At 58.3% G+C, this 27944-nt stretch overlaps 1 protein-coding gene across 1 annotated transcript in view; it reads right to left on the bottom strand.

The window, feature by feature from the left end:
* LOC140411278 (membrane-associated phosphatidylinositol transfer protein 1-like) overlaps positions 1 to 27944 on the bottom strand; it is a gene marked incomplete at its 3' end in the record, with an annotated part of 252446 nt that overhangs the window by 123836 nt on the left and 100666 nt on the right. The window contains exons 9-10 of the mRNA XM_072500400.1: positions 27246 to 27353; positions 6522 to 6598 (exon numbers count right to left, since the gene is read on the bottom strand). Of these exons, the coding sequence (XP_072356501.1) occupies positions 6522 to 6598; positions 27246 to 27353 (185 nt within the window). The remainder of the gene's footprint in view (positions 1 to 6521; positions 6599 to 27245; positions 27354 to 27944) is intronic.

The following is a 27944-nucleotide window of genomic DNA, read 5'->3' as shown; positions in this document are numbered from 1 at the left end:
CCTCGCTGACCCTCCCTCGCTGACCCTCCCTCAGTGACCCTCCCTCGCTGACCCTCCCTCACTGACCCTCCCTCGCTGACCCTCCCTCGCTGACCCTCCCTCAGTGACCCTCCCTCGCTGACCCTCCCTCACTGACCCTCCGAGGAGGCGGACTGCGGAGGCAAGAGGGAGAGCTTAGTGACTCCGTCCCCTCCCTCCCTCGCTGACCCTCCCTCGCTGACCCTCCCTCACTGACCCTCCCTCACTGACCCTCCCTCGCTGACCCTCCCTCACTGACCGTCTGAGGAGGCGGACTGCGGAGGCAAGAGGGAGAGCTTAGTGACTCCGTCCCCTCCCTCCCTCGCTGACCCTCCCTCGCTGACCCTCCCTCACTGACCCTCCCTCACTCACCCTCCCTCACTGACCCTCCCTCACTGACCCTCCGAGGAGGCGGACTGCGGAGGCAAGAGGGAGAGCTTAGTGACTCCGTCCCCTCCCTCCCTCGCTGACCCTCCCTCGCTGACCCTCCCTCACTGACCCTCCCTCACTGACCCTCCCTCACTGACCCTCCCTCGCTGACCCTCCCTCGCTGACCCTCCCTCACTGACCCTCCCTCACTGACCCTCCCTCGCTGACCCTCCCTCACTGACCCTCCCTCCCACCCTCCCTCACTGACCCTCCCTCACTGACCCTCCCTCACTGACCCTCCGAGGAGGCGGACTGCGGAGGCAAGAGGGAGAGCTTAGTGACTCCGTCCCCTCCCTCCCTCGCTGACCCTCCCTCGCTGACCCTCCCTCGCTGACCCTCCCTCACTGACCCTCCCTCGCTGACCCTCCCTCGCTGACCCTCCCTCGCTGACCCTCCCTCGCTGACCCTCCCTCACTGACCCTCGCTGACCCTCGCTGACCATCCCTCACTGACCCTCCCTCACTGACCCTCAGTGACCCTCCCTCACTGACCCTCCCTCACTGACCCTCCCTCCCTGACCCTCCCTCGCTGACCCTCCCTCACTGACCCTCACCGACCCTCCCTCAGTGACCCTCACTGACCCTCCCTCACTGACCCTCCCTCACTGACCCTCCCTCAGTGACCCTCCCTCACTGACCCTCCCTCACTGACCCTCCCTCACTGACCATCACTGACCCTCCCTCAGTGACCCTCCCTCAGTGACCCTCACTGACCCTCCCTCAGTGACCCTCCCTCGCTGACTCTCCCTCACTGACCCTCACTGACCCTCACTCGCTGACCCTCTCTCACTGACCCTCCCTCACTGACCCTCCCTCACTGACCCTCCCTCACTGACCCTCACTGACCCTCCCTCGCTGACCCTCCCTCGCTGACGCTCCCTCACTGACCCTCCCTCACTGACCCTCCCTCACTGACCCTCCCTCACTGACCCTCACTGACCCTCCCTCACTGACCCTCCCTCACTGACCCTCCCTCGCTGACCCTCCCTCACTGACCCTCCCTCACTGACCCTCCCTCGCTGACCCTCCCTCGCTGACCCTCCCTCGCTGACCCTCCCTCGCTGACCCTCCCTCACTGACCCTCCCTCGCTGACCCTCCCTCGCTGACCCTCCCTCAGTGACCCTCCCTCGCTGACCCTCCCTCACTGACCCTCCCTCAGTGACCCTCACTGACCCTCCCTCACTGACCCTCCCTCGCTGACCCTCCCTCAGTGACCCTCCCTCGCTGACCCTCACTGACCCTCCCTCACTGACCCTCCCTCACTGACCCTCCCTTCCTCACTGACCCTCCCTCACTGACCCTCCCTCCCTCTCTCACTGACCCTCCCTCACTGACCCTCCCTCCCTCTCTCACTGACCCTCCCTCGCTGACCCTCCCTCACTGACCCTCACTGCCCCTCCCTCACTGAACCTCCCTCACTGAACCTCCCTCGCTGACTCTCCCTCACTGACCCTCCCTCACTGACCCTCACTGCCCCTCCCTCACTGACCCTCCCTCGCTGATCCTCCCTCACTGACCCTCCCTCACTGACCCTCACTGACCCTCCCTCACTGACCCTCACTGACCCTCCCTCACTGACCCTCCCTCACTGACTCTCCCTCACTGACCCTCCCTCACTGACCCTCCCTCACTGACCCTCACTGACCCTCCCTCACTGACCCTCCCTCACTGACCCTCCCTCACTGACCCTCCCTCACTGACCCTCCCTCACTGACCCTCCCTCACTGACCCTCCCTCGCTGACCCTCCCTCACTGACCCTCGCTGACCCTCCCTCGCTGACCCTCCCTCGCTGACCCTCCCTCGCTGACCCTCCCTCGCTGACCCTCACTGACCCTCCCTCAGTGACCCTCCCTCACTGACCCTCCCTCCCTCACTGACCCTCACTGACCCTCCCTCACTGACCCTCCCTCACTGACCCTCCCTCCCTCACTGACCTCACTGACCCTCCCTCAGTGACCCTCCCTCGCTGACCCTCCCTCTGACTCTCCCTCACTGACCCTCCCACGCTGACCCTCCCTCACTGACCCTCCCTCGCTGACCCTCCCTCGCTGACCCTCCCTCACTGACCCTCCCTCACTGACCCTCCCTCACTGACCCTCCCTCACTGACCCTCCCTCACTGACCCTCCCTCACTGACCCTCCCTCACTGACGCTCCGTCACTGACCCTCCCTCACTGACCCTCCCTCACTGACCCTCCCTCAGTGACCCTCCCTCAGTGACCCTCCCTCGCTGACCCTCCCTCACTGACCCTCACTGACCCTCACTCGCTGACCCTCCCTCACTGACCCTCACTGACCCTCCCTCCCTCACTGACCCTCACTCGCTGACCCTCCCTCACTGACCCTCCCTCACTGACCCTCCCTCACTGACCCTCCCTCACTGACCCTCCCTCCCTCACTGACCCTCACTCGCTGACCCTCCCTCACTGACCCTCCCTCAGTGACCCTCCCTCACTGACCCTCCCTCACTGACCCTCCCTCGCTGACCCTCCCTCGCTGACCCTCCCTCACTGACCCTCCCTCACTGACCCTCCCTCAGTGACCCTCCCTCACTGACCCTCCCTCGCTGACCCTCCCTCACTGACCCTCACTGACCCTCCCTCGCTGACCCTCCCTCGTGACCCTCACTGACCCTCCCTCACTTACCCTCCCTCACTGACCCTCCCTCAGTGACCCTCCCTCAGTGACCCTCCCTCAGTGACCCTCCCTCACTGACCCTCCCTCGCTGACCCTCACTGACCCTCCCTCACTGACCCTCCCTCAGTGACCCTCCCTCACTGACCCTCCCTCACTGACCCTCACTGCCCCTCCCTCACTGCCTCTCCCTCACTGAACCTCCCTCGCTGACCCTCCCTCGCTGACCCTCCCTCGCTGACCCTCCCTCACTGACCCTCCCTCACTGACCCTCCCTCACTGACCCTCCCTCACTGACCCTCCCTCACTGATCCTCCCTCACTGACCCTCACTGACTTTCCCTCACTGACCCTCCCTCGCTGACCCTCACTGACCCTCACTGACCCTCCCTCACTGACCCTCCCTCACTGACTCTCCCTCACTGACTCTCCCTCACTGACTCTCCCTCGCTGACCCTCACTGACCCTCACTGACCCTCCCTCACTGACCCTCCCTCACTGACCCTCACTGACCCTCCCTCAGTGACCCTCCCTCACTGACCCTCCCTCCCTCACTGACCCTCACTGACCCTCCCTCACTGACCCTCACTGACCCTCACTGGCCCTCCCTCACTGACCCTCCCTCACTGACCCTCCCTCAGTGACCCTCCCTCACTGACCCTCCCTCACTGACCCTCCCTCCCTCACTGACCCTCCCTCGCTGACCCTCACTGACCCTCCCTCACTGACCCTCCCTCGCTGACCCTCCCTCGCTGACCCTCCCTCACTGACCCTCACTGACCCTCCCTCGCTGACCCTCACTGACCCTCACTGACCCTCCCTCCCTCACTGACCCTCTCTCACTGACCCTCCCTCCCTCCCTCGCTGACCCTCCCTCACTGACCCTCCCTCACTGACCCTCCCTCACTGACCCTCCCTCGCTGACCCTCCCTCACTGACCCTCACTGACCCTCCCTCAGTGACCCTCCCTCGCTGACCCTCCCTCGCTGACCCTCCCTCGCTGACCCTCACTGACCCTCCCTCACTGACCCTCCCTCACTGACCCTCCCTCCCTCACTGACCCTCACTGACCCTCCCTCACTGACCCTCACTGACCCTCCCTCACTGACCCTCCCTCGCTGACCCTCCCTCCCTCACTGACCCTCACTGACCCTCCCTCGCTGACCCTCACTGACCCTCACTGACCCTCCCTCCCTCACTGACCCTCCCTCAATGACCCTCCCTCCCTCCCTCGCTGACCCTCCCTCACTGACCCTCCCTCACTGACCCTCCCTCGCTGACCCTCCCTCACTGACCCTCCCTCAATGACCCTCCCTCCCTCCCTCACTGACCCTCCCTCACTGACTCTCCCTCACTGACTCTCCCTCACTGACCCTCCCTCGCTGACCCTCACTGACCCTCACTGACCCTCCCTCACTGACCCTCCCTCACTGACCCTCACTGACCCTCCCTCAGTGACCCTCCCTCACTGACCCTCCCTCCCTCACTGACCCTCACTGACCCTCCCTCACTGACCCTCACTGACCCTCCCTCACTGACCCTCCCTCACTGACCCTCCCTCAGTGACCCTCCCTCACTGACCCTCCCTCACTGACCCTCCCTCACTGACCCTCCCTCGCTGACCCTCACTGACCCTCCCTCACTGACCCTCCCTCGCTGACCCTCCCTCGCTGACCCTCCCTCACTGACCCTCACTGACCCTCCCTCGCTGACCCTCACTGACCCTCACTGACCCTCCCTCCCTCACTGACCCTCCCTCACTGACCCTCCCTCCCTCCCTCGCTGACCCTCCCTCACTGACCCTCCCTCACTGACCCTCCCTCACTGACCCTCCCTCGCTGACCCTCCCTCACTGACCCTCACTGACCCTCCCTCAGTGACCCTCCCTCGCTGACCCTCCCTCGCTGACCCTCCCTCGCTGACCCTCCCTCGCTGACCCTCACTGACCCTCCCTCAGTGACCCTCCCTCACTGACCCTCCCTCCCTCACTGACCCTCACTGACCCTCCCTCACTGACCCTCACTGACCCTCCCTCGCTGACCCTCCCTCGCTGACCCTCCCTCCCTCACTGACCCTCACTGACCCTCCCTCGCTGACCCTCACTGACCCTCACTGACCCTCCCTCCCTCACTGACCCTCCCTCAATGACCCTCCCTCCCTCCCTCGCTCACCCTCCCTCACTGACCCTCCCTCACTGACCCTCCCTCACTGACCCTCCCTCGCTGACCCTCCCTCACTGACCCTCACTGACCCTCCCTCAGTGACCCTCCCTCGCTGACCCTCCCTCGCTGACCCTCCCTCGCTGACCCTCCCTCGCTGACCCTCACTGACCCTCCCTCAGTGACCCTCCCTCACTGACCCTCCCTCCCTCACTGACCCTCACTGACCCTCCCTCACTGACCCTCACTGACCCTCCCTCACTGACCCTCCCTCGCTGACCCTCCCTCCCTCACTGACCTCACTGACCCTCCCTCAGTGACCCTCCCTCGCTGACCCTCACTGACCCTCCCTCACTGACCCTCCCTCGCTGACCCTCCCTCACTGACCCTCCCTCGCTGACCCTCCCTCACTGACCCTCCCTCGCTGACCCTCGCTGACCCTCCCTCGCTGACCCTCCCTCGCTGACCCTCCCTCGCTGACCCTCACTGACCCTCCCTCAGTGACCCTCCCTCACTGACCCTCCCTCCCTCACTGACCCTCACTGACCCTCCCTCACTGACCCTCACTGACCCTCCCGCACTGACCCTCCCTCGCTGACCCTCCCTCCCTCACTGACCTCACTGACCCTCCCTCAGTGACCCTCCCTCGCTGACCCTCACTGACCCTCCCTCACTGACCCTCCCTCGCTGACCCTCCCTCACTGACCCTCCCTCGCTGACCCTCCCTCACTGACCCTCCCTCGCTGACCCTCGCTGACCCTCCCTCGCTGACCCTCCCTCGCTGACCCTCCCTTGCTGACCCTCCCTCACTGACCCTCCCCCACTGACCCTCCCTGCCCTCGCTGACCCTCCCTCACTGACCCTCCCTCACTGACCCTCACTGACCCTCCCTCCCTCAGTGACCCTCCCTCAGTGACCCTCCCTCAGTCACCCTCCCTCACTGACCCTCCCTCCCTCACTGACCCTCCCTCCCCCACCCCCCCTCACTGACCCTCCCTCCCTCACTGACCCTCCCTCCCCCACCCCCCCTCACTGACCCTTTACCTTTCCCACGTTGACCCTCCCGTCTCCCAGGCTGAGGCACTAACTCCCCCTCGATATTGTTCCTTCCCTGACCTCCCACCCTCCACTGACCAACAACAACCCCCCCCCCCCCCCCCCGCCAAGGCTGACCCCCCCCCCCCCGGCACCCCCCTCCCCTCAACCGACTCCAACAGGATTGGCTCAAGTCCGCGTCCAACGGCAGCTCAGTTTGACCGCGGGAGGAGGGGGTCCACTCACCTCAGACAGCGAGCGATTGTCCATCGAGCAGGACGGCGGACGCTCCCCTCTGTCCTGTAACCCGGGGGACGTGTCACCTGGAGGGAGCCAAGAACCGGGCAGCGGTCAGCTTCTGCGGCGCTCCACGCGGGCCCGAGAGAAACGCAAGCACCACGCCAACCCCAACGTCTCCGCAACTCACACGGGAAACGCATCCCGACGGGAAGGAGGCGACGATGGCGGCGGGAACAAACGAGCGCGCGCCACTGCGGAACGAAGGCTGCAAAGTGACCGCGGCTGTGAGCTGGACAATCACAGGCCTTTAACACGGCAGAAGGACAGCGGGAGAGGACAAGGTGGAGGGTTAGCGCTGTTAATAAGGGACGAGAGCAGTGAGAAATGATCTTGGTTCAGAGAATCGAAACGTAGAACCACTGGTGGTTGTGTTTCAGAGGCTCCCAGACAGCAGTTAGCCTGTCTATTATTATTAAGAAATATTGAGGGCTTGCCACAAAGATGTTGCACAGGTTTCAATCTTTATATCGACTCGATGAATCAAATTCCCAAAGGTAGCCTGGAGGCTGCTGACGGGGCAATATCTCAGAACCGATCAGAGCGCAGGCTGTTTTGGACCCGGTAATGAGACAGGATTAATTAAGAATCAGAGAGTCAAGGATCCTCCAGGCAAGAGTGATCATAACGTTATGGAATTGCATAATTCACGTCGAGGGTGACAAATGTCGGTCAATCAACCTTTCAGTTCTCAGACGGAAGCGGAGGCCGGGTTACTGAGTATATTCAACGCTGGGGCTATGGAGTGAGCAGTCACACACGCGGTGGCTCCCGCACAAGGCGGATTCCGTCAGCTTTCTCCCCGCCCAGAGGGTGAAGTGTTTGAGTGTTAGAGGTGCAGGAGTGCCGGGGGAAGGTTTTACTCCTCGGTTGTGGCTGGTGGACGATCCACGGGAGTGGGCCGAGAAGGAAAGAGGCACTGGAACAGGAGAGTCTTGGTGATGCGCCGCAGGGTAAGGGCCAGGGAGCGGCCTTGCCTGCCCAGTGGTCAACGGAGCAGTTAATAGAGTTCCTGAATGGACGTTCTACCAGCAGACGAAGGAGACCCTGGAAGACCTGACCAAGGTGGTGGGGGGTCGAGAGAGTGGAGCAGGGGAAGAGGAGGAGGAGGAGGAGGCGGTGGGGGTGCACGAGGGACAGCTCGCCTCATCGGTGGCGGGAGACCCAAAAAGAGGCCGAAAGAGAAGGTGGAGGATCTGGCGAATCGCTCCAGGACACACCACCCGCCATGGTGGGGATGTCCGAAGGCAGCTAAGGTGCGGAGGCCGACAGGTACGTGGCTAGGATGAGGGAAAAGCTGATGGGGAGGGGGCCTGAGGTTGGGAGGTAGACCGAGCACACAGGGTGCTACGGACGGGGCCGCAGGCAGATGAGCCGGCGAGGCCGACGGTGGTGCGCTGGCACTGCTTTCTCGACAAGGAGAAGACTCTCCGATAGGCGAGGAGGACCAGGAAACGTACGTGGGAAGGGAAAAAGCTACGGGAATATCAGGACCTGGAAGCAGAACAGACGAAGAGAACGGATTGACCAACATTTGTCACCCTCGAACTGAATATGCAGTTCCATAATGTTAGGATCACTCTTGCCTGGAGGATCCTTTACTCTCCGGTTCTTAATGAATCTTCATTGCTCCCTGATCGGTTCCAGACTCTATTGTTCAGAGATACTGCCCCGTCAGGAAGAAGCAGCGGTGGGCGGGGGAGGGGCGGATGGGGCTGATTCGTTGTTTGAGGGGTGGGGCTAGACAGGGCAGCGTTGCTGAAAAGGGTGTGGTTGCTGTGGCGCAGTTGTCAAAGGGTCGATGGCGGTGGACATCGGAGGGTGGGCCTGGAGGGTCGCAGGAAACAGGCCGAGTGCTGGCCTAGGAAGGGATATGGCTGATCGGCAGGGGAGAGGAGTGCCCCCCCCCCCCCCCCGCCCCCACTGGCCAGGCTGGTCACGTGGAGCGTGAGGGGGCTGAAGCAGCCGGCAAAACGGTGACGTGTGATCATGCACCTGAGGAGTCTGACGGCGGACGTGGGCCGAGTTTATCCATCCCGCCACACCAGATGTCTGTCGTGAACCCCCCCCCCCCCGGACTGCCGGCACAATGGACAATCCCGACGGAGGACAATTCAGCCCTTGGCCTTTTTGCAGGAGATACACTTGAAGATGGGGACACGATTCACCCCGATCACTCCCCGTGGGAGCGAGTTCCACACCGACACTATTCACCTCCATCACTCCCTGTGGGAGCGAGTTCCACACCGACACTATTCACCTCCGTCACTCCCTGTGGGAGCGAGTTCCACACCGACACTATTCACCTCGATCACTCCCTGTGGGAGCGAGTTCCACATCGACACGATTCACCTCGATCACTCCCTGTGGGAGCGAGTTCCACATCGACACTATTCACCTCCGTCACTCCCTGTGGGAGCGAGTTCCACATCGACACTATTCACCTCGATCACTCCCTGTGGGAGCGAGTTCCACATCGACACTATTCACCTCCGTCACTCCCTGTGGGAGCGAGTTCCACATCGACACTATTCACCTCCGTCACTCCCTGTGGGAGCGAGTTCCACACCGACACTATTCACCTCCATCACTCCCTGTGGGAGCGAGTTCCACATCGACACTATTCACCTCCGTCACTCCCTGTGGGAGCGAGTTCCACACCGACACTATTCACCTCCATCACTCCGCGTGGGAGCGAGTTCCACACCGACACTATTCACCTCGATCACTCCCTGTGGGAGCGAGTTCCACATCAACACTATCCACCTCGATCACTCCCTGTGGGAGCGAGTTCCACATCAACACTATCCACCTTGATCACTCCCTGTGGGAGCGAGTTCCACATCGACACGATTCACCTCGATCACTCCCCGTGGGAGCGAGTTCCACATCGACACTATTCACCTCCATCACTCCCTGTGGGAGCAAGTTCCACATCGACACGATTCACCTCGATCACTCCCCGTGGGAGCGAGTTCCACACCGACACTATTCACCTCCATCACTCCCTGTGGGAGCGAGTTCCACACCGACACTATTCACCTCCGTCACTCAATGTGGGAGCGAGCTCCACATCGACACTATTCACCTCCGTCACTCCCTGTGGGAGCGAGTTCCACATCGACTCTATTCACCTCGATCACTCCCTGTGGGAGCGAGTTCCACACCGACACTATTCACCTCCGTCACTCAATGTGGGAGCGAGTTCCACATCAACACTATTCACCTCCGTCACTCCCTGTGGGAGCGAGTTCCACATCGACTCTATTCAGCTCGATCACTCCCTGTGGGAGCGAGTTCCACACCGACACTATTCACCTCCGTCACTCCCTGTGGGAGCGAGTTCCACATCGACACTATTCACCTCGATCACTCCCCGTAGGAGCGAGTTCCACATCGACACTATTCACCTCGATCACTCCCTGTGGGAGCGAGTTCCACACCGACACTATTCACCTCCGTCACTCCCTGTGGGAGCGAGTTCCACATCAACACTATTCACCTCCGTCACTCCCTGGGTGAGCGAGTTCCACATCGACACTATTCACCTCCGTCACTCCCTGTGGGAGCGAGTTCCACACCGACACTATTCACCTCGATCACTCCCTGTGGGAGCGAGTTCCACACCGACACTATTCACCTCCGTCACTCCCTTTGGGAGCGAGTTCCACATCGACACTATTCACCTCGCTCACTCCCTGTGGGAGCGAGTTCCACACCGACACTATTCACCTCCGTCACTCCCTGTGGGAGCGAGTTCCACACCGACACTATTCACCTCCGTCACTCCCTGTGGGAGCGAGTTCCACACCGACACTATTCACCTCCGTCACTCCCTGTGGGAGCGAGTTCCACATCAACACTATTCACCTCCGTCACTCCCTGTGTGAGCGAGTCCCACATTGACACTATTCACCTCGATCACTCCCTGTGGGAGCGAGTTCCACATCGACTCTATTCACCTCGATCACACCCTGTGGGAGCGAGTTCCACATCAACACTATTCACCTCGTTCACTCCCTGTGGGAGCGAGTTCCACATCGACTCTATTCACCTCGATCACATCCTGTGGGAGCGAGTCCCACATCGACACTATTCACCTCGATCACTCCCTGTGGGAGCGAGTTCCACATCGACACTATTCACCTCCGTCACTCCCTGTGGGAGCGAGTTCCACACCGACACTATTCACCTCCGTCACTCCCTGTGGGAGTGAGTTCCACATCGACACTATTCACCACCGTCACTCCCTGTGGGAGCGAGTTCCACATCGACACTATTCACCTCCATCACTCCCTGTGGGAGCGCGTTCCACATCGACACTATTCACCTCCGTCACTCCCTGTGGAAGCGAGTTCCACATCGACACTATTCACCTCCGTCACTCCTTCTGGGAGCGAGTTCCACATCGACACTATTCACCTCCGTCACTCCCTGTGGGAGCGAGTTGCACACCGACACTATTCACCTCCGTCACTCCCTGTGGGAGCGAGTTCCACATCGACACTATTCACCTCGTTCACTCCCTGTGGGAGCGAGTTCCACATCGACACTATTCACCACCATCACTCCCTGTGGGAGCGAGTTCCACACCAACACTATTCTCCTCGGTCACTCCCTGTGGGAGCGAGTTCCACATCGACACTATTCACCTCCGTCACTCCCTGTGGGAGCGAGTTCCACACCGACACTATTCACCTCCATCACTCCCTGTGGGAGCGAGTTCCACATCGACACTATTCACCTCCGTCACTCCCTGTGGGAGCGAGTTCCACATCGACACTATTCACCTCGTTCACTCCCTTTGGGAGCGAGTTCCACATCGACACTATTCACCTCCGTCACTCCCTGTGGGAGCGAGTTCCACATCGACACTATTCACCTCCGTCACTCCCTGTGGGAGCGAGTTCCACATCGACACTATTCACCTCCGTCACTCCCTGTGGGAGCGAAGTCCACACCGACACTATTCACCTCGATCACTCCCTGTGGGAGCGAGTCCCACATCGACACTATTCACCTCCGTCACTCCCTGTGGGAGCGAGTTCCACATCGACACTATTCACCTCCGTCACTCCCTGTGGGAGCGAGTTCCACATCGACACTATTCACCTCCATCAGACCCTGTGGGAGCGATCTCACATCGACAATATTCACCTCCGTCACTCCCTGTGGGAGCGAGTTCCACACCAACACTATTCACCTCGATCACTCCCTGTGGGAGCGAGTTCCACATCAACACTATTCACCTCCATCAGACCCTGTGGGAGCAAGTTCCACATCGACACTATTCACCTCCGTCACTCCCTGTGGGAGCGAGTTCCACACCAACACTATTCACCTCCGTCACTCCCTGTGGGAGCGAATTCCACACCGACACTATTCACCTCTGTCACTCCCTGAGGGAGCGAAGTCCACACCGACACTATTCACCTCCGTCACTCCCTGTAGGAGCGAGTTCCACATCAACACTATTCACCTCCGTCACTCCCTGTGGGAGCGAGTTCCACATCGACACTATTCACCTCCGTCACTCCCTGTGGGAGCGAGTTCCACATCGACACTATTCACCTCCGTCACTCCCTGTGGGAGCGAGTTCCACATCGACACTATTCACCTCGATCACTCCCTGTGGGAGCGAGTCCCACATCGACACTATTCACCTCGATCACTCCCTGTGGGAGCGAGTTCCACATCAACACTATTCACCTACGTCACTCCCTGTGGGAGCGAGTTCCACATCGACACTATTCACCTCGATCACTCCCTGTGGGAGCAAGTTCCACACCGACACTATTCACCTCCGTCACTCCCTGTGGGAGCGAGTTCCACACCGACACTATTCACCTCCGTCACTCCCTGTGGGAGCGAGTTCCACACCGACACTATTCACCTCGATCACTCCCTGTGGGAGTAAGGTCCACACCGACACTATTCACCTCCGTCACTCCCTGTGGGAGCGAAGTCCACACCGACACTATTCACCTCTGTCACTCCCTGAGGGAGCGAAGTCCACACCGACACTATTCACCTCCGTCACTCCCTGTGGGAGCGAGTTCCACACCGACACTATTCACCTCGATCACTCCCTGTGGGAGCGAGTTCCACACCGACACTATTCACCTCCGTCACTCCCTGTGGGAGCGAGTTCCACACCGACACTATTCACCTCCGTCACTCCCTGTGGGAGCGAGTTCCACACCGACACTATTCACCTCGATCACTCCCTGTGGGAGCGAGTTCCACACCGACACTATTCACCTCCATCACTCCCTCTGGGAGCGAGTTCCACATCGACACTATTCACCTCCGTCACTCCCTGTGGGAGCGAGTTCCACATCAACACTATTCACCTCCATCAGACCCTGTGGGAGCGAGTTCCACATCGACACTATTCACCTCCGTCACTCCCTGTGGGAGCGAGTTCCACACCAACACTATTCACCTCCGTCACTCCCTGTGGGTGCGAGTTCCACATCGACACTACTCACCTCCGTCACTCCCTGTGGGAGCGAAGTCCACACCGACACTATTCACCTCTGTCACTCCCTGAGGGAGCGAAGTCCACACCGACACTATTCACCTCCGTCACTCCCTGTAGGAGCGAGTTCCACATCAACACTATTCACCTCCTTTACTCCCTGTGGGAGCGAGTTCCACATCGACACTATTCACCTCCGTCACTCCCTGTGGGAGCGAGTTCCACATCGACACTATTCACCTCCGTCACTCCCTGTGGGAGCGAGTTCCACATCGACACTATTCACCTCGATCACTCCCTGTGGGAGCGAGTCCCACATCGACACTATTCACCTCGATCACTCCCTGTGGGAGCGAGTTCCACATCAACACTATTCACCTACGTCACTCCCTGTGGGAGCGAGTTCCACATCGACACTATTCACCTCGATCACTCCCTGTGGGAGCAAGTTCCACACCGACACTATTCACCTCCGTCACTCCCTGTGGGAGTAAGGTCCACACCGACACTATTCACCTCCGTCACTCCCTGTGGGAGCGAGTTCCACACCGACACTATTCACCTCGATCACTCCCTGTGGGAGCGAGTTCCACACCGACACTATTCACCTCCGTCACTCCCTGTGGGAGGGAGTTCCACACCGACACTATTCACCTCCATCACTCCCTCTGGGAGCGAGTTCCACATCGACACTATTCACCTCCGTCACTCCCTGTGGGAGCGAGTTCCACATCGACACTATTCACCTCCGTCACTCCCTGTGGGAGCGAAGTCCACACCGACACTATTCACCTCGATCACTCCCTGTGGGAGCGAGTCCCACATCGACACTATTCACCTCCGTCACTCCCTGTGGGAGCGAGTTCCACATCGACACTATTCACCTCCGTCACTCCCTGTGGGAGCGAGTTCCACATCGACACTATTCACCTCCATCAGACCCTGTGGGAGCGATCTCACATCGACAATATTCACCTCCGTCACTCCCTGTGGGAGCGAGTTCCACACCAACACTATTCACCTCGATCACTCCCTGTGGGAGCGAGTTCCACATCGACACTATTCACCTCCGTCACTCCCTGTGGGAGCGAGTTCCACATCAACACTATTCACCTCCATCAGACCCTGTGGGAGCAAGTTCCACATCGACACTATTCACCTCCGTCACTCCCTGTGGGAGCGAGTTCCACACCAACACTATTCACCTCCGTCACTCCCTGTGGGAGCGAATTCCACACCGACACTATTCACCTCTGTCACTCCCTGAGGGAGCGAAGTCCACACCGACACTATTCACCTCCGTCACTCCCTGTAGGAGCGAGTTCCACATCAACACTATTCACCTCCGTCACTCCCTGTGGGAGCGAGTTCCACATCGACACTATTCACCTCCGTCACTCCCTGTGGGAGCGAGTTCCACATCGACACTATTCACCTCCGTCACTCCCTGTGGGAGCGAGTTCCACATCGACACTATTCACCTCGATCACTCCCTGTGGGAGCGAGTCCCACATCGACACTATTCACCTCGATCACTCCCTGTGGGAGCGAGTTCCACATCAACACTATTCACCTACGTCACTCCCTGTGGGAGCGAGTTCCACATCGACACTATTCACCTCGATCACTCCCTGTGGGAGCAAGTTCCACACCGACACTATTCACCTCCGTCACTCCCTGTGGGAGCGAGTTCCACACCGACACTATTCACCTCCGTCACTCCCTGTGGGAGCGAGTTCCACACCGACACTATTCACCTCGATCACTCCCTGTGGGAGTAAGGTCCACACCGACACTATTCACCTCCGTCACTCCCTGTGGGAGCGAAGTCCACACCGACACTATTCACCTCTGTCACTCCCTGAGGGAGCGAAGTCCACACCGACACTATTCACCTCCGTCACTCCCTGTGGGAGCGAGTTCCACACCGACACTATTCACCTCGATCACTCCCTGTGGGAGCGAGTTCCACACCGACACTATTCACCTCCGTCACTCCCTGTGGGAGCGAGTTCCACACCGACACTATTCACCTCCGTCACTCCCTGTGGGAGCGAGTTCCACACCGACACTATTCACCTCGATCACTCCCTGTGGGAGCGAGTTCCACACCGACACTATTCACCTCCATCACTCCCTCTGGGAGCGAGTTCCACATCGACACTATTCACCTCCGTCACTCCCTGTGGGAGCGAGTTCCACACCGACACTATTCACCTCCGTCACTCCCTGTGGGAGCGAGTTCCACATCGACACTATTCACCTCCGTCACTCCCTGTGGGAGCGAGTTCCACACCGACACTATTCACCTCCGTCACTCCCTGTGGGAGGGAGTTCCACATCGACACTATTCACCTCCGTCACTCCCTGTGGGAGCGAGTTCCACATCGACACTATTCACCTCCGTCACTCCCTGTGGGAGCGAGTTCCACATCGACACTATTCACCTCCGTCACTCCCTGTGGGAGCGAGTTCCACACCAACACTATTCACCTCGATCACTCCCTGTGGGAGCGAGTTCCACATCAACACTATTCACCTCCATCAGACCCTGTGGGAGCGAGTTCCACATCGACACTATTCACCTCCGTCACTCCCTGTGGGAGCGAGTTCCACACCAACACTATTCACCTCCGTCACTCCCTGTGGGTGCGAGTTCCACATCGACACTACTCACCTCCGTCACTCCCTGTGGGAGCGAAGTCCACACCGACACTATTCACCTCTGTCACTCCCTGAGGGAGCGAAGTCCACACCGACACTATTCACCTCCGTCACTCCCTGTAGGAGCGAGTTCCACATCAACACTATTCACCTCCTTTACTCCCTGTGGGAGCGAGTTCCACATCGACACTATTCACCTCCGTCACTCCCTGTGGGAGCGAGTTCCACATCGACACTATTCACCTCCGTCACTCCCTGTGGGAGCGAGTTCCACATCGACACTATTCACCTCGATCACTCCCTGTGGGAGCGAGTCCCACATCGACACTATTCACCTCGATCACTCCCTGTGGGAGCGAGTTCCACATCAACACTATTCACCTACGTCACTCCCTGTGGGAGCGAGTTCCACATCGACACTATTCACCTCGATCACTCCCTGTGGGAGCAAGTTCCACATCAACACTATTCACCTCCGTCACTCCCTGTGGGAGTAAGGTCCACACCGACACTATTCACCTCCGTCACTCCCTGTGGGAGCGAGTTCCACACCGACACTATTCACCTCGATCACTCCCTGTGGGAACGAGTTCCACACCGACACTATTCATCTCCGTCACTCCCTGTGGGAGCGAGTTCCACACCGACACTATTCACCTCGATCACTCCCTGTGGGAGTAAGGTCCACACCGACACTATTCACCTCCGTCACTCCCTGTGGGAGCGAAGTCCACACCGACACTATTCACCTCTGTCACTCCCTGAGGGAGCGAAGTCCACACCGACACTATTCACCTCCGTCACTCCCTGTGGGAGCGAGTTCCACACCGACACTATTCACCTCGATCACTCCCTGTGGGAGCGAGTTCCACACCGACACTATTCACCTCCGTCACTCCCTGTGGGAGCGAGTTCCACACCGACACTATTCACCTCCGTCACTCCCTGTGGGAGCGAGTTCCACACCGACACTATTCACCTCGATCACTCCCTGTGGGAGCGAGTTCCACACCGACACTATTCACCTCCATCACTCCCTCTGGGAGCGAGTTCCACATCGACACTATTCACCTCCGTCACTCCCTGTGGGAGCGAGTTCCACACCGACACTATTCACCTCCGTCACTCCCTGTGGGAGCGAGTTCCACATCGACACTATTCACCTCCGTCACTCCCTGTGGGAGCGAGTTCCACACCGACACTATTCACCTCCGTCACTCCCTGTGGGAGGGAGTTCCACATCGACACTATTCACCTCCGTCACTCCCTGTGGGAGTGAGTTCCACATCGACACTATTCACCTCCGTCACTCCCTGTGGGAGCGAGTTCCACATCGACACTATTCACCTCCGTCACTCCCTGTGGGAGCGAGTTCCACACCAACACTATTCACCTCCATCACTCCCTGTGGGAGCGAGTTCCACATCAACACTATTCACCTCCATCAGACCCTGTGGGAGCGAGTTCCACATCGACACTATTCACCTCCGTCACTCCCTGTGGGAGCGAGTTCCACACCAACACTATTCACCTCCGTCACTCCCTGTGGGTGCGAGTTCCACATCGACACTACTCACCTCCGTCACTCCCTGTGGGAGCGAAGTCCACACCGACACTATTCACCTCTGTCACTCCCTGAGGGAGCGAAGTCCACACCGACACTATTCACCTCCGTCACTCCCTGTAGGAGCGAGTTCCACATCAACACTATTCACCTCCTTTACTCCCTGTGGGAGCGAGTTCCACATCGACACTATTCACCTCCGTCACTCCCTGTGGGAGCGAGTTCCACATCGACACTATTCACCTCCGTCACTCCCTGTGGGAGCGAGTTCCACATCGACACTATTCACCTCGATCACTCCCTGTGGGAGCGAGTCCCACATCGACACTATTCACCTCGATCACTCCCTGTGGGAGCGAGTTCCACATCAACACTATTCACCTACGTCACTCCCTGTGGGAGCGAGTTCCACATCGACACTATTCACCTCGATCACTCCCTGTGGGAGCAAGTTCCACACCGACACTATTCACCTCCGTCACTCCCTGTGGGAGTAAGGTCCACACCGACACTATTCACCTCCGTCACTCCCTGTGGGAGCGAGTTCCACACCGACACTATTCACCTCGATCACTCCCTGTGGGAGCGAGTTCCACACCGACACTATTCACCTCCGTCACTCCCTGTGGGAGGGAGTTCCACACCGACACTATTCACCTCCATCACTCCCTCTGGGAGCGAGTTCCACATCGACACTATTCACCTCCGTCACTCCCTGTGGGAGCGAGTTCCACATCGACACTATTCACCTCCGTCACTCCCTGTGGGAGCGAGTTCCACATCGACACTATTCACCTCGATCACTCCCTGTGGGAGCGAGTCCCACATCGACACTATTCACCTCGATCACTCCCTGTGGGAGCGAGTTCCACATCAACACTATTCACCTACGTCACTCCCTGTGGGAGCGAGTTCCACATCGACACTATTCACCTCGATCACTCCCTGTGGGAGCAAGTTCCACACCGACACTATTCACCTCCGTCACTCCCTGTGGGAGTAAGGTCCACACCGACACTATTCACCTCCGTCACTCCCTGTGGGAGCGAGTTCCACACCGACACTATTCACCTCGATCACTCCCTGTGGGAGCGAGTTCCACACCGACACTATTCACCTCCGTCACTCCCTGTGGGAGGGAGTTCCACACCGACACTATTCACCTCCATCACTCCCTCTGGGAGCGAGTTCCACATCGACACTATTCACCTCCGTCACTCCCTGTGGGAGCGAGTTCACAACCGACACTATTCACCTCCGTCACTCCCTGTGGGAGCGAGTTCCACATCGACACTATTCACCTCCGTCACTCCCTGTGGGAGCGAGTTCCACACCGACACTATTCACCTCCGTCACTCCCTGTGGGAGGGAGTTCCACATCGACACTATTCACCTCCGTCACTCCCTGTGGGAGCGAGTTCCACATCGACACTATTCACCTCCGTCACTCCCTGTGGGAGCGAGTTCCACACCGACACTATTCACCTCCGTCACTCCCTGTGGGAGGGAGTTCCACACCGACACTATTCACCTCCGTCACTCCCTGTGGGAGCGAGTTCCACACCGACACTATTCACCTCCGTCAATCCCTGTGGGAGCGAGTTCCACACCGACAGTATTCACCTCCGTCACTCCCTGTGGGAGCGAGTTCCACACCGACACTATTCACCTCCGTCACTCCCTGTGGGAGCGAGTTCCACATCAACACTATTCAGCTCCGTCACTCCCTGTGGGAGCGAGTTCCACACCGACACTATTCACCTCCATCACTCCCTGTGGGAGCGAGTCCCACATCGACACTATTCACCTCGATCACTCCCTGTGGGAGCGAGTTCCACACCGACACTATTCACCTCCGTCACTCCCTGTGGGAGCGAGTTCCACATCGACACTATTCACATCGACACTATTCACCTCGATCACTCCCTGTGGGAGTGAGTTCCACACCGACACTATTCACCTCCGTCACTCCCTGTGGGAGCGAGTTCCACACCGACACTATTCACCTCGATCACTCCCTGTGGGAGTGAGTTCCACATCGACACTATTCACCTCTGTCACTCCCTGTGGGAGCGAGTCCCACACCGACACTATTCACCTCCGTCACTCCCTGTGGGAGCGAGTTCCACATCGACACTATTCACCTCCGTCACTCCCTGTGGGAGCGAGTTCCACATCGACACTATTCACCTCCGTCACTCCCTGTGGGAGCGAGTTCCACATCGACACTATTCACCTCGATCACTCTCTGTGGGAGCGAGTTCCACACCGACACTATTCACCTCCATCACTCCCTGTGGGAGCGAGTTCCACATCAACACTATTCACCTCGATCACTCCCTGTGGGAGCGGGTTCCACACCGACACTATTCACCTCGATCGCTCTCTGTGGGAGCGAGTTCCACACCGACACTATTCACCTCGATCACTCCCTGTGGGAGCGAGTTCCACACCGACACTATTCACCTCGATCACTCCCTGTGGGAGCTAGTTCCACACCGACACTATTCACCTCGATCACTCCCTGTGGGAGCGAGTCCCACATCGACACTATTCACCTCCGTCACTCCCTGTGGGAGCGAGTCCCACACCGACACTATTCACCTCCGTCACTCCCTGTGGGAGTGAGTCCCACACCGACACTATTCACCTCGATCACTCCCTGTGGGAGCTAGTTCCACATCGACACTATTCACCTCCGTCACTCCCTGTGGGAGCGAGTCCCACATCGACACTATTCACCTCGATCACTCCTTGTGGGAGTGAGTTCCACATCAACACTATTCACCTCGATCACTCCCTGTGGGAGCGAGTTCCACACCGACACTATTCACCTCCGTCACTCCCTGTGGGAGCGAGTCCCACATCGACACTATTCACCTCGATCACTCCCTGTGGGAGCGAGTTCCACACCGATACTATTCACCTCCGTCACTCCCAGTGGGAGCGAGTTCCACATCGACACTATTCACCTCGATCACTCCCTGTGGGAGCGAGTTCCACACCGATACTATTCACCTCCGTCACTCCCAGTGGGAGCGAGTTCCGCATCGACACTATTCACCTCGATCACTCCGTGTGGGAGCGAGTTCCACATCGACACTATTCACCTCCGTCACTCCCAGTGGGAGCGAGTTCCGCATCGACACTATTCACCTCCGTCACTCCCTGTGGGAGCGGGTTCCACACCGACACTATTCACCTCCGTCACTCCCTGTGGGAGCGAGTCCCACATCGACACTATTCACCTCGATCACTCCCTGTGGGAGCGAGTTCCACATCGACACTATTCCCCTCCGTCATTCCCTGTGGGAGTGAGTTCCACATCGACACTATTCACCTCGATCACTCCCTGTGGGAGCGAGTTCCACACCGACACTATTCACCTCCGTCACTCCCTGTGGGAGCGAGTTCCACATCGACACTATTCACCTCGATCACTCCCTGTGGGAGTGAGTTCCACATCGACACTATTCACCTCCGTCACTCCCTGTGGGAGCGAGTTCCACACCGACACTATTCACCTCCGTCACTCCCTGTGGGAGCGAGTTCCACATCGACACTATTCACCTCGATCACTCCCTGTGGGAGTGAGTTCCACATCGACTCTATTCACCTCCGTCACTCCCTGTGGGAGCGAGTTCCACATCGACACTATTCACCTCCGTCACTCCCTGTGGGAGCGAGTTCCACATCGACACTATTCACCTCGATCACTCCCTGTGGGAGCGAGTTCCACATCGACACTATTCACCTCCGTCACTCCCTGTGGGAGCGAGTTCCACATCGACACTATTCACCTCCGTCACTCCCTGTGGGAGCGAGTTCCACATCGACACTATTCACCTCCGTCACTCCCTGTGGGAGCGAGTTCCACATCGACACTATTCACCTCGATCACTCCCTGTGGGAGCGAGTTCCACACCGATACTATTCACCTCCGTCACTCCCAGTGGGAGCGAGTTCCACATCGACACTATTCACCTCGATCACTCCCTGTGGGAGCGAGTTCCACACCGATACTATTCACCTCCGTCACTCCCAGTGGGAGCGAGTTCCGCATCGACACTATTCACCTCGATCACTCCGTGTGGGAGCGAGTTCCACATCGACACTATTCACCTCCGTCACTCCCAGTGGGAGCGAGTTCCGCATCGACACTATTCACCTCCGTCACTCCCTGTGAGAGCGGGTTCCACACCGACACTATTCACCTCCGTCACTCCCTGTGGGAGCGAGTCCCACATCGACACTATTCACCTCGATCACTCCCTGTGGGAGCGAGTTCCACATCGACACTATTCCCCTCCGTCATTCCCTGTGGGAGTGAGTTCCACATCGACACTATTCACCTCGATCACTCCCTGTGGGAGCGAGTTCCACACCGACACTATTCACCTCCGTCACTCCCTGTGGGAGCGAGTTCCACATCGACACTATTCACCTCGATCACTCCCTGTGGGAGTGAGTTCCACATCGACACTATTCACCTCCGTCACTCCCTGTGGGAGCGAGTTCCACACCGACACTATTCACCTCCGTCACTCCCTGTGGGAGCGAGTTCCACATCGACACTATTCACCTCGATCACTCCCTGTGGGAGTGAGTTCCACATCGACTCTATTCACCTCCGTCACTCCCTGTGGGAGCGAGTTCCACATCGACACTATTCACCTCCGTCACTCCCTGTGGGAGCGAATTCCACATCGACACTATTCACCTCGATCACTCCCTGTGGGAGCGAGTTCCACATCGACACTATTCACCTCCGTCACTCCCTGTGGGAGCGAGTTCCACATCGACACTATTCACCTCCGTCACTCCCTGTTGGAGCGAGTTCCACACCGACACTATTCACCTCCGTCACTCCCTGTGGGAGCGAGTTCCACATCGACACTATTCACCTCCGTCACTCCCTGTGGGAGCGAGTTCCACATCGACACTATTCACCTCCGTCACTCCCTGTTGGAGCGAGTTCCACACCGACACTATTCACCTCGATCACTCTCTGTGGGAGCGAGTTCCACATCGACACTATACACCTCCGTCACTCCCTGTGGGAGCGAGTTCCACACCGACACTATTCACCTCCGTCACTCCCTGTGGGAGCGAGTTCCACACCGACACTATTCACCTCCGTCACTCCCTGTGGGAGCGAGTTCCACACCGACACTATTCACCTCCGTCACTCCCTGTGGGAGCGAGTTCCACACCGACACTATTCACCTCGATCACTCCCTGTGGGAGCGAGTTCCACACCGACACTATTCACCTCCGTCACTCCCTGTGGGAGCGAGTTCCACACCGACACTATTCACCTCGATCACTCCCTGTGGGAGCGAGTTCCACACCGACACTACTCACCTCGATCACTCCCTGTGGGAGCGAGTTCCACATCGACACTATTCACCTCCGTCACTCCCTGTGGGAGCGAGTTCCACGTCGACACTATACACCTCCGTCACTCCCTGTGGGAGCGAGTTCCACACCGACACTATTCACCTCCATCACTCCCTGTGGGAGCGAGTTCCACATCAACACTATTCACCTCCGTCACTCCCTGTGGGAGCGAGTTCCACACCGACACTATTCACCTCCGTCACTCCCTGTGGGAGCGAGTTCCACACCGACACTATTCACCTCCGTCACTCCCTGTGGGAGCGAGTTCCACATCAACACTATTCACCTCCGTCACTCCCTGTGGGAGCGAGTTCCACATCAACACTATTCACCTCCGTCACTCCCTGTGGGAGCGAGTTCCACACCGACACTATTCACCTCCGTCACTCCCTGTGGGAGCGAGTTCCACGTCGACACTATACACCTCCGTCACTCCCTGTGGGAGCGAGTTCCACACCGACACTATTCACCTCCATCACTCCCTGTGGGAGCGAGTTCCACATCAACACTATTCACCTCCGTCACTCCCTGTGGGAGCGAGTTCCACATCGACACTATTCACCTCCATCACTCCCTGTGGGAGCGAGTTCCACACCGACACTATTCACCTCCGTCACTCACTGTGGGAGCGAGTTCCACATCGACACTATTCACCTCCGTCACTCACTGTGGGAGCGAGTTCCACACCGACACTATTCACCTCCGTCACTCCCTGTGGGAGCGAGTTCCACATTGACACTATTCACCTCCGTCACTCCCTGTGGGAGCGAGTTCCACACCGACACTATTCACCTCCGTCACTCCCTGTGGGAGCGAGTTCCACGTCGACACTATACACCTCCGTCACTCCCTGTGGGAGCGAGTTCCACACCGACACTATTCACCTCCATCACTCCCTGTGGGAGCGAGTTCCACATCAACACTATTCACCTCCGTCACTCCCTGTGGGAGCGAGTTCCACACCGACACTATTCACCTCGATCACTCCCTGTGGGAGCGAGTTCCACATCGACACTATTCACCTCCGTCACTCCCTGTGGGAGCGAGTTCCACATCGACACTATTCACCTCCATCACTCCCTGTGGGAGCGAGTTCCACACCGACACTATTCACCTCCGTCACTCCCTGTGGGAGCGAGTTCCACATCGACACTATTCACCTCCATCACTCCCTGTGGGAGCGAGTTCCACATCGACACTATTCACCTCCATCACTCCCTGTGGGAGCGAGTTCCACACCGACACTATTCACCTCCGTCACTCACTGTGGGAGCGAGTTCCACATCGACACTATTCACCTCCGTCACTCCCTGTGGGAGCGAGTTCCACATCGACACTATTCACCTCCGTCACTCCCTGTGGGAGAGAGTTCCACATCAACACTATTCACCTCCGTCACTCCCTGTGGGAGCGAGTTCCACATCGACACTATTCACCTCCGTCACTCCCTGTGGGAGCGAGTTCCACATCGACACTATTCACCTCCGTCACTCCCTGTGGGAGCGAGTTCCACATCGACACTATTCACCTCCGTCACTCCCTGTGGGAGCGAGTTCCACATCGACACTATTCACCTCCGTCACTCCCTGTGGGAGCGAGTTCCACACCGACACTATTCACCTCCGTCACTCCCTGTGGGAGCGAGTTCCACATCGACACTATTCACCTCCGTCACTCCCTGTGGGAGCGAGTTCCACACCGACACTTTTCACCTCCGTCACTCCCTGTGGGAGCGAGTTCCACATCAACACTATTCACCTCCGTCACTCCCTGTGGGAGCGAGTTCCACACCGACACTATTCACCTCGATCACTCCCTGTGGGAGCGAGTTCCACACCGACACTATTCACCTCCGTCACTCCCTGTGGGAGCGAGTTCCACGTCGACACTATTCACCTCCGTCACTCACTGTGGGAGCGAGTTCGACATCGACACTATTCACCTCGATCACTCCCTGTGGGAGCGAGTTCCACATTGACACTATTCACCTCCGTCACTCCCTGTGGGAGCGAGTTCTACACCGACACTATTCACCTCCGTCACTCCCTGTGGGAGCGAGTTCCACATCGACACTATTCACCTCGATCACTCCCTGTGGGAGCGAGTTCCACATCGACACTATTCACCTCCGTCACTCCCTGTGGGAGCAAGTTCCACACCGACACTATTCACCTCGATCACTCCCTGTGGGAGCGAGTTCCACATCGACACAATTCACCTCGATCACTCCCTGTGGGAGCGAGTTCCACATCGACACTATTCACCTCGATCACTCCCTGTGGGAGCGAGTTCCACATCGACACTATTCACCTCCGTCACTCCCTGTGGGAGCGAGTTCCACACCGACACTATTCACCTCGATCACTCCCTGTGGGAGCGAGTTCCACATCGACACTATTCACCTCCGTCACTCCCTGTGGGAGCGAGTTCCACGTCGACACTATTCACCTCCGTCACTCCCTGTGGGAGCGAGTTCCACATCGACACTATTCACCTCCATCACTCCCTGTGGGAGCGAGTTCCACGTCGACACTATTCACCTCGATCACTCCCTGTGGCAGCGAGTTCCACGTCGACACTATTCACCTCCGTCACTCCCTGTGGGAGCGAGTTCCACATCGACACTATTCACCTCCATCACTCCCTGTGGGAGCGAGTTCCACGTCGACACTATTCACCTCGATCACTCCCTGTGGGAGCGAGTTCCACGTCGACACTATTCACCTCGATCACTCCCTGTGGGAGCGAGTTCCACATCGACACTATTCACCTCCGTCACTCCCTGTGGGAGCGAGTTCCACACCGACACTATTCACCTCCGTCACTCCCTGTGGGAGCGAGTTCCACATCGACACTATTCACCTCGATCACTCCCTGTGGAAGCGAGTTCCACATCGACACTATTCACCTCCGTCACTCCCTGTGGGAGCGAGTTCCACACCGACACTATTCACCTCCGTCACTCCCTGTGGGAGCGAGTTCCACGTCGACACTATTCACCTCGATCACTCCCTGTGGGAGCGAGTTCCACATCGACACTATTCACCTCCGTCACTCCCTGTGGGAGCGAGTTCCACACCGACACTATTCACCTCCGTCACTCCCTGTGGGAGCGAGTTCCACGTCGACACTATTCACCTCGATCACTCCCTGTGGGAGCGAGTTCCACATCGACACTATTCACCTCCGTCACTCCCTGTGGGAGCGAGTTCCACATCGACACTATTCACCTCGATCACTCCCTGTGGGAGCGAGTTCCACATCGACACTATTCACCTCGATCACTCCCTGTGGGAGCGAGTTCCACATCGACACTATTCACCTCCGTCACTCCCTGTGGGAGCGAGTTCCACATCGACACTATTCACCTCGATCACTCCCTGTGGGAGCGAGTTCCACATCGACACTATTCACCTCCGTCACTCCCTGTGGGAGCGAGTTCCACACCGACACTATTCACCTCGATCACTCCCTGTGGGAGCGAGTTCCACATCGACACTATTCACCTCCGTCACTCCCTGTGGGAGCGAGTTCCACACCGACACTATTCACCTCCGTCACTCCCTGTGGGAGTGAGTTCCACACCGACACTATTCACCTCCGTCACTCCCTGTGGGAGCGAGTTCCACACGGACACTATTCACCTCAATCACTCTCTGTGGGAGCGAGTTCCACATCGACACTATTCACCTCGATCACTCCCTGTGGGAGCGAGTTCCACACCGACACTATTCACCTCCGTCACTCCCTGTGGGAGCGAGTTCCACATCGACACTATTCACCTCGATCACTCCCCGTGGGAGCGAGTTCCACACCGACACTATTCACCTCGATCACTCCCTGTGGGAGCGAGTTCCACACCGACACTATTCACCTCGATCACTCCCCGTGGGAGCGAGTTCCACACCGACACTATTCACCTCCGTCACTCCCTGTGGGAGTGAGTTCCACACCGACACTATTCACCTCGATCACTCCCTGTGGGAGCGAGTTCCACACCGACACTATTCACCTCGATCACTCCCTGTGGGAGCGAGTTCCACACCGACACTATTCACCTCCGTCACTCCCTGTGGGAGTGAGTTCCACACCGACACTATTCACCTCGATCACTCCCTGTGGGAGCGAGTTCCACATCGACACTATTCACCTCCGTCACTCCCTGTGGGAGCGAGTTCCACACCGACACTATTCACCTCCGTCACTCCCTGTGGGAGCGAGTTCCACATCGACACTATTCACCTCAATCACTCCCTGTGGGAGCGAGTTCCACACCGACACTATTCACCTCGATCACTCCCTGTGGGAGCGAGTTCCACATCGACACTATTCACCTCCGTCACTCCCTGTGGGAGCGAGTTCCACACCGACACTATTCACCTCGATCACTCCCTGTGGGAGCGAGTTCCACATCGACACTATTCACCTCCGTCACTCCCTGTGGGAGCGAGTTCCACATTGACTCTGCGTCACCCCAATCAAAACCCTTCCAGAATCTTAAAGACCTCCATCAACCCCCCCCCCATCCACCACCAGCCACTGCAGACAGAATGTTGGTGCTTACCCTGACGCTCCTCACTGTCACCCGCTGACCCTGCCTTGTCGATAAAGTCGTTCGAACTCCACCTCGTGATGACCCGCGAGAAAACTTCATCGTTGTCCGAGAGATCCTCTGTGAGAGGGGGAGACGGAGGGGGAGACAGATAGAGGAACATGGCGAGGCAGAAAGAGAGAGTGTGAAAGAGAGTGAGGGAGAAACAGAGAGCGAGGGACACAGAGAGTGAAATATAGAGAGAGAGAAACAGAGAGCGAGGGACACAGAGAGTGAAATATAGAGAGACACAGAGAGTGAAATATAGAGAGAGACACAGAGAGCGAGGGACACAGAGAGTGAAATATAGAGAGAGAGACAGAGAGTGAAATATAGAGAGAGAGAAACAGAGAGCGAGGGGCACAGAGAGTGAAATATAGAGAGAGACACAGAGAGCGAGGGACACAGAGAGTGAAATATAGAGAGACACACAGAGAGCGAGGGACACAGAGAGTGAAATATAGAGAGAGACACAGAGAGTGAAATATAGAGAGAGACACAGAGAGCGAGGGACACAGAGAGTGAAATATAGAGAGAGACACAGAGAGCGAGGGACACAGAGAGTGAAATATAGAGAGAGACACAGAGAGCGAGGGACACAGAGAGTGAAATATAGAGAGAGAGACACAGAGAGCGAGGGACACAGAGAGTGAAATATAGAGAGAGAGACAC

Source organism: Scyliorhinus torazame, chromosome 4, assembly GCF_047496885.1.
Source record: "Scyliorhinus torazame isolate Kashiwa2021f chromosome 4, sScyTor2.1, whole genome shotgun sequence".
Classification (NCBI taxonomy): Eukaryota; Metazoa; Chordata; class Chondrichthyes; order Carcharhiniformes; family Scyliorhinidae; genus Scyliorhinus; species Scyliorhinus torazame.
Note: the sequence above shows the minus strand (reverse complement) of the source record. Positions and strands in the feature narration are given on the sequence as shown.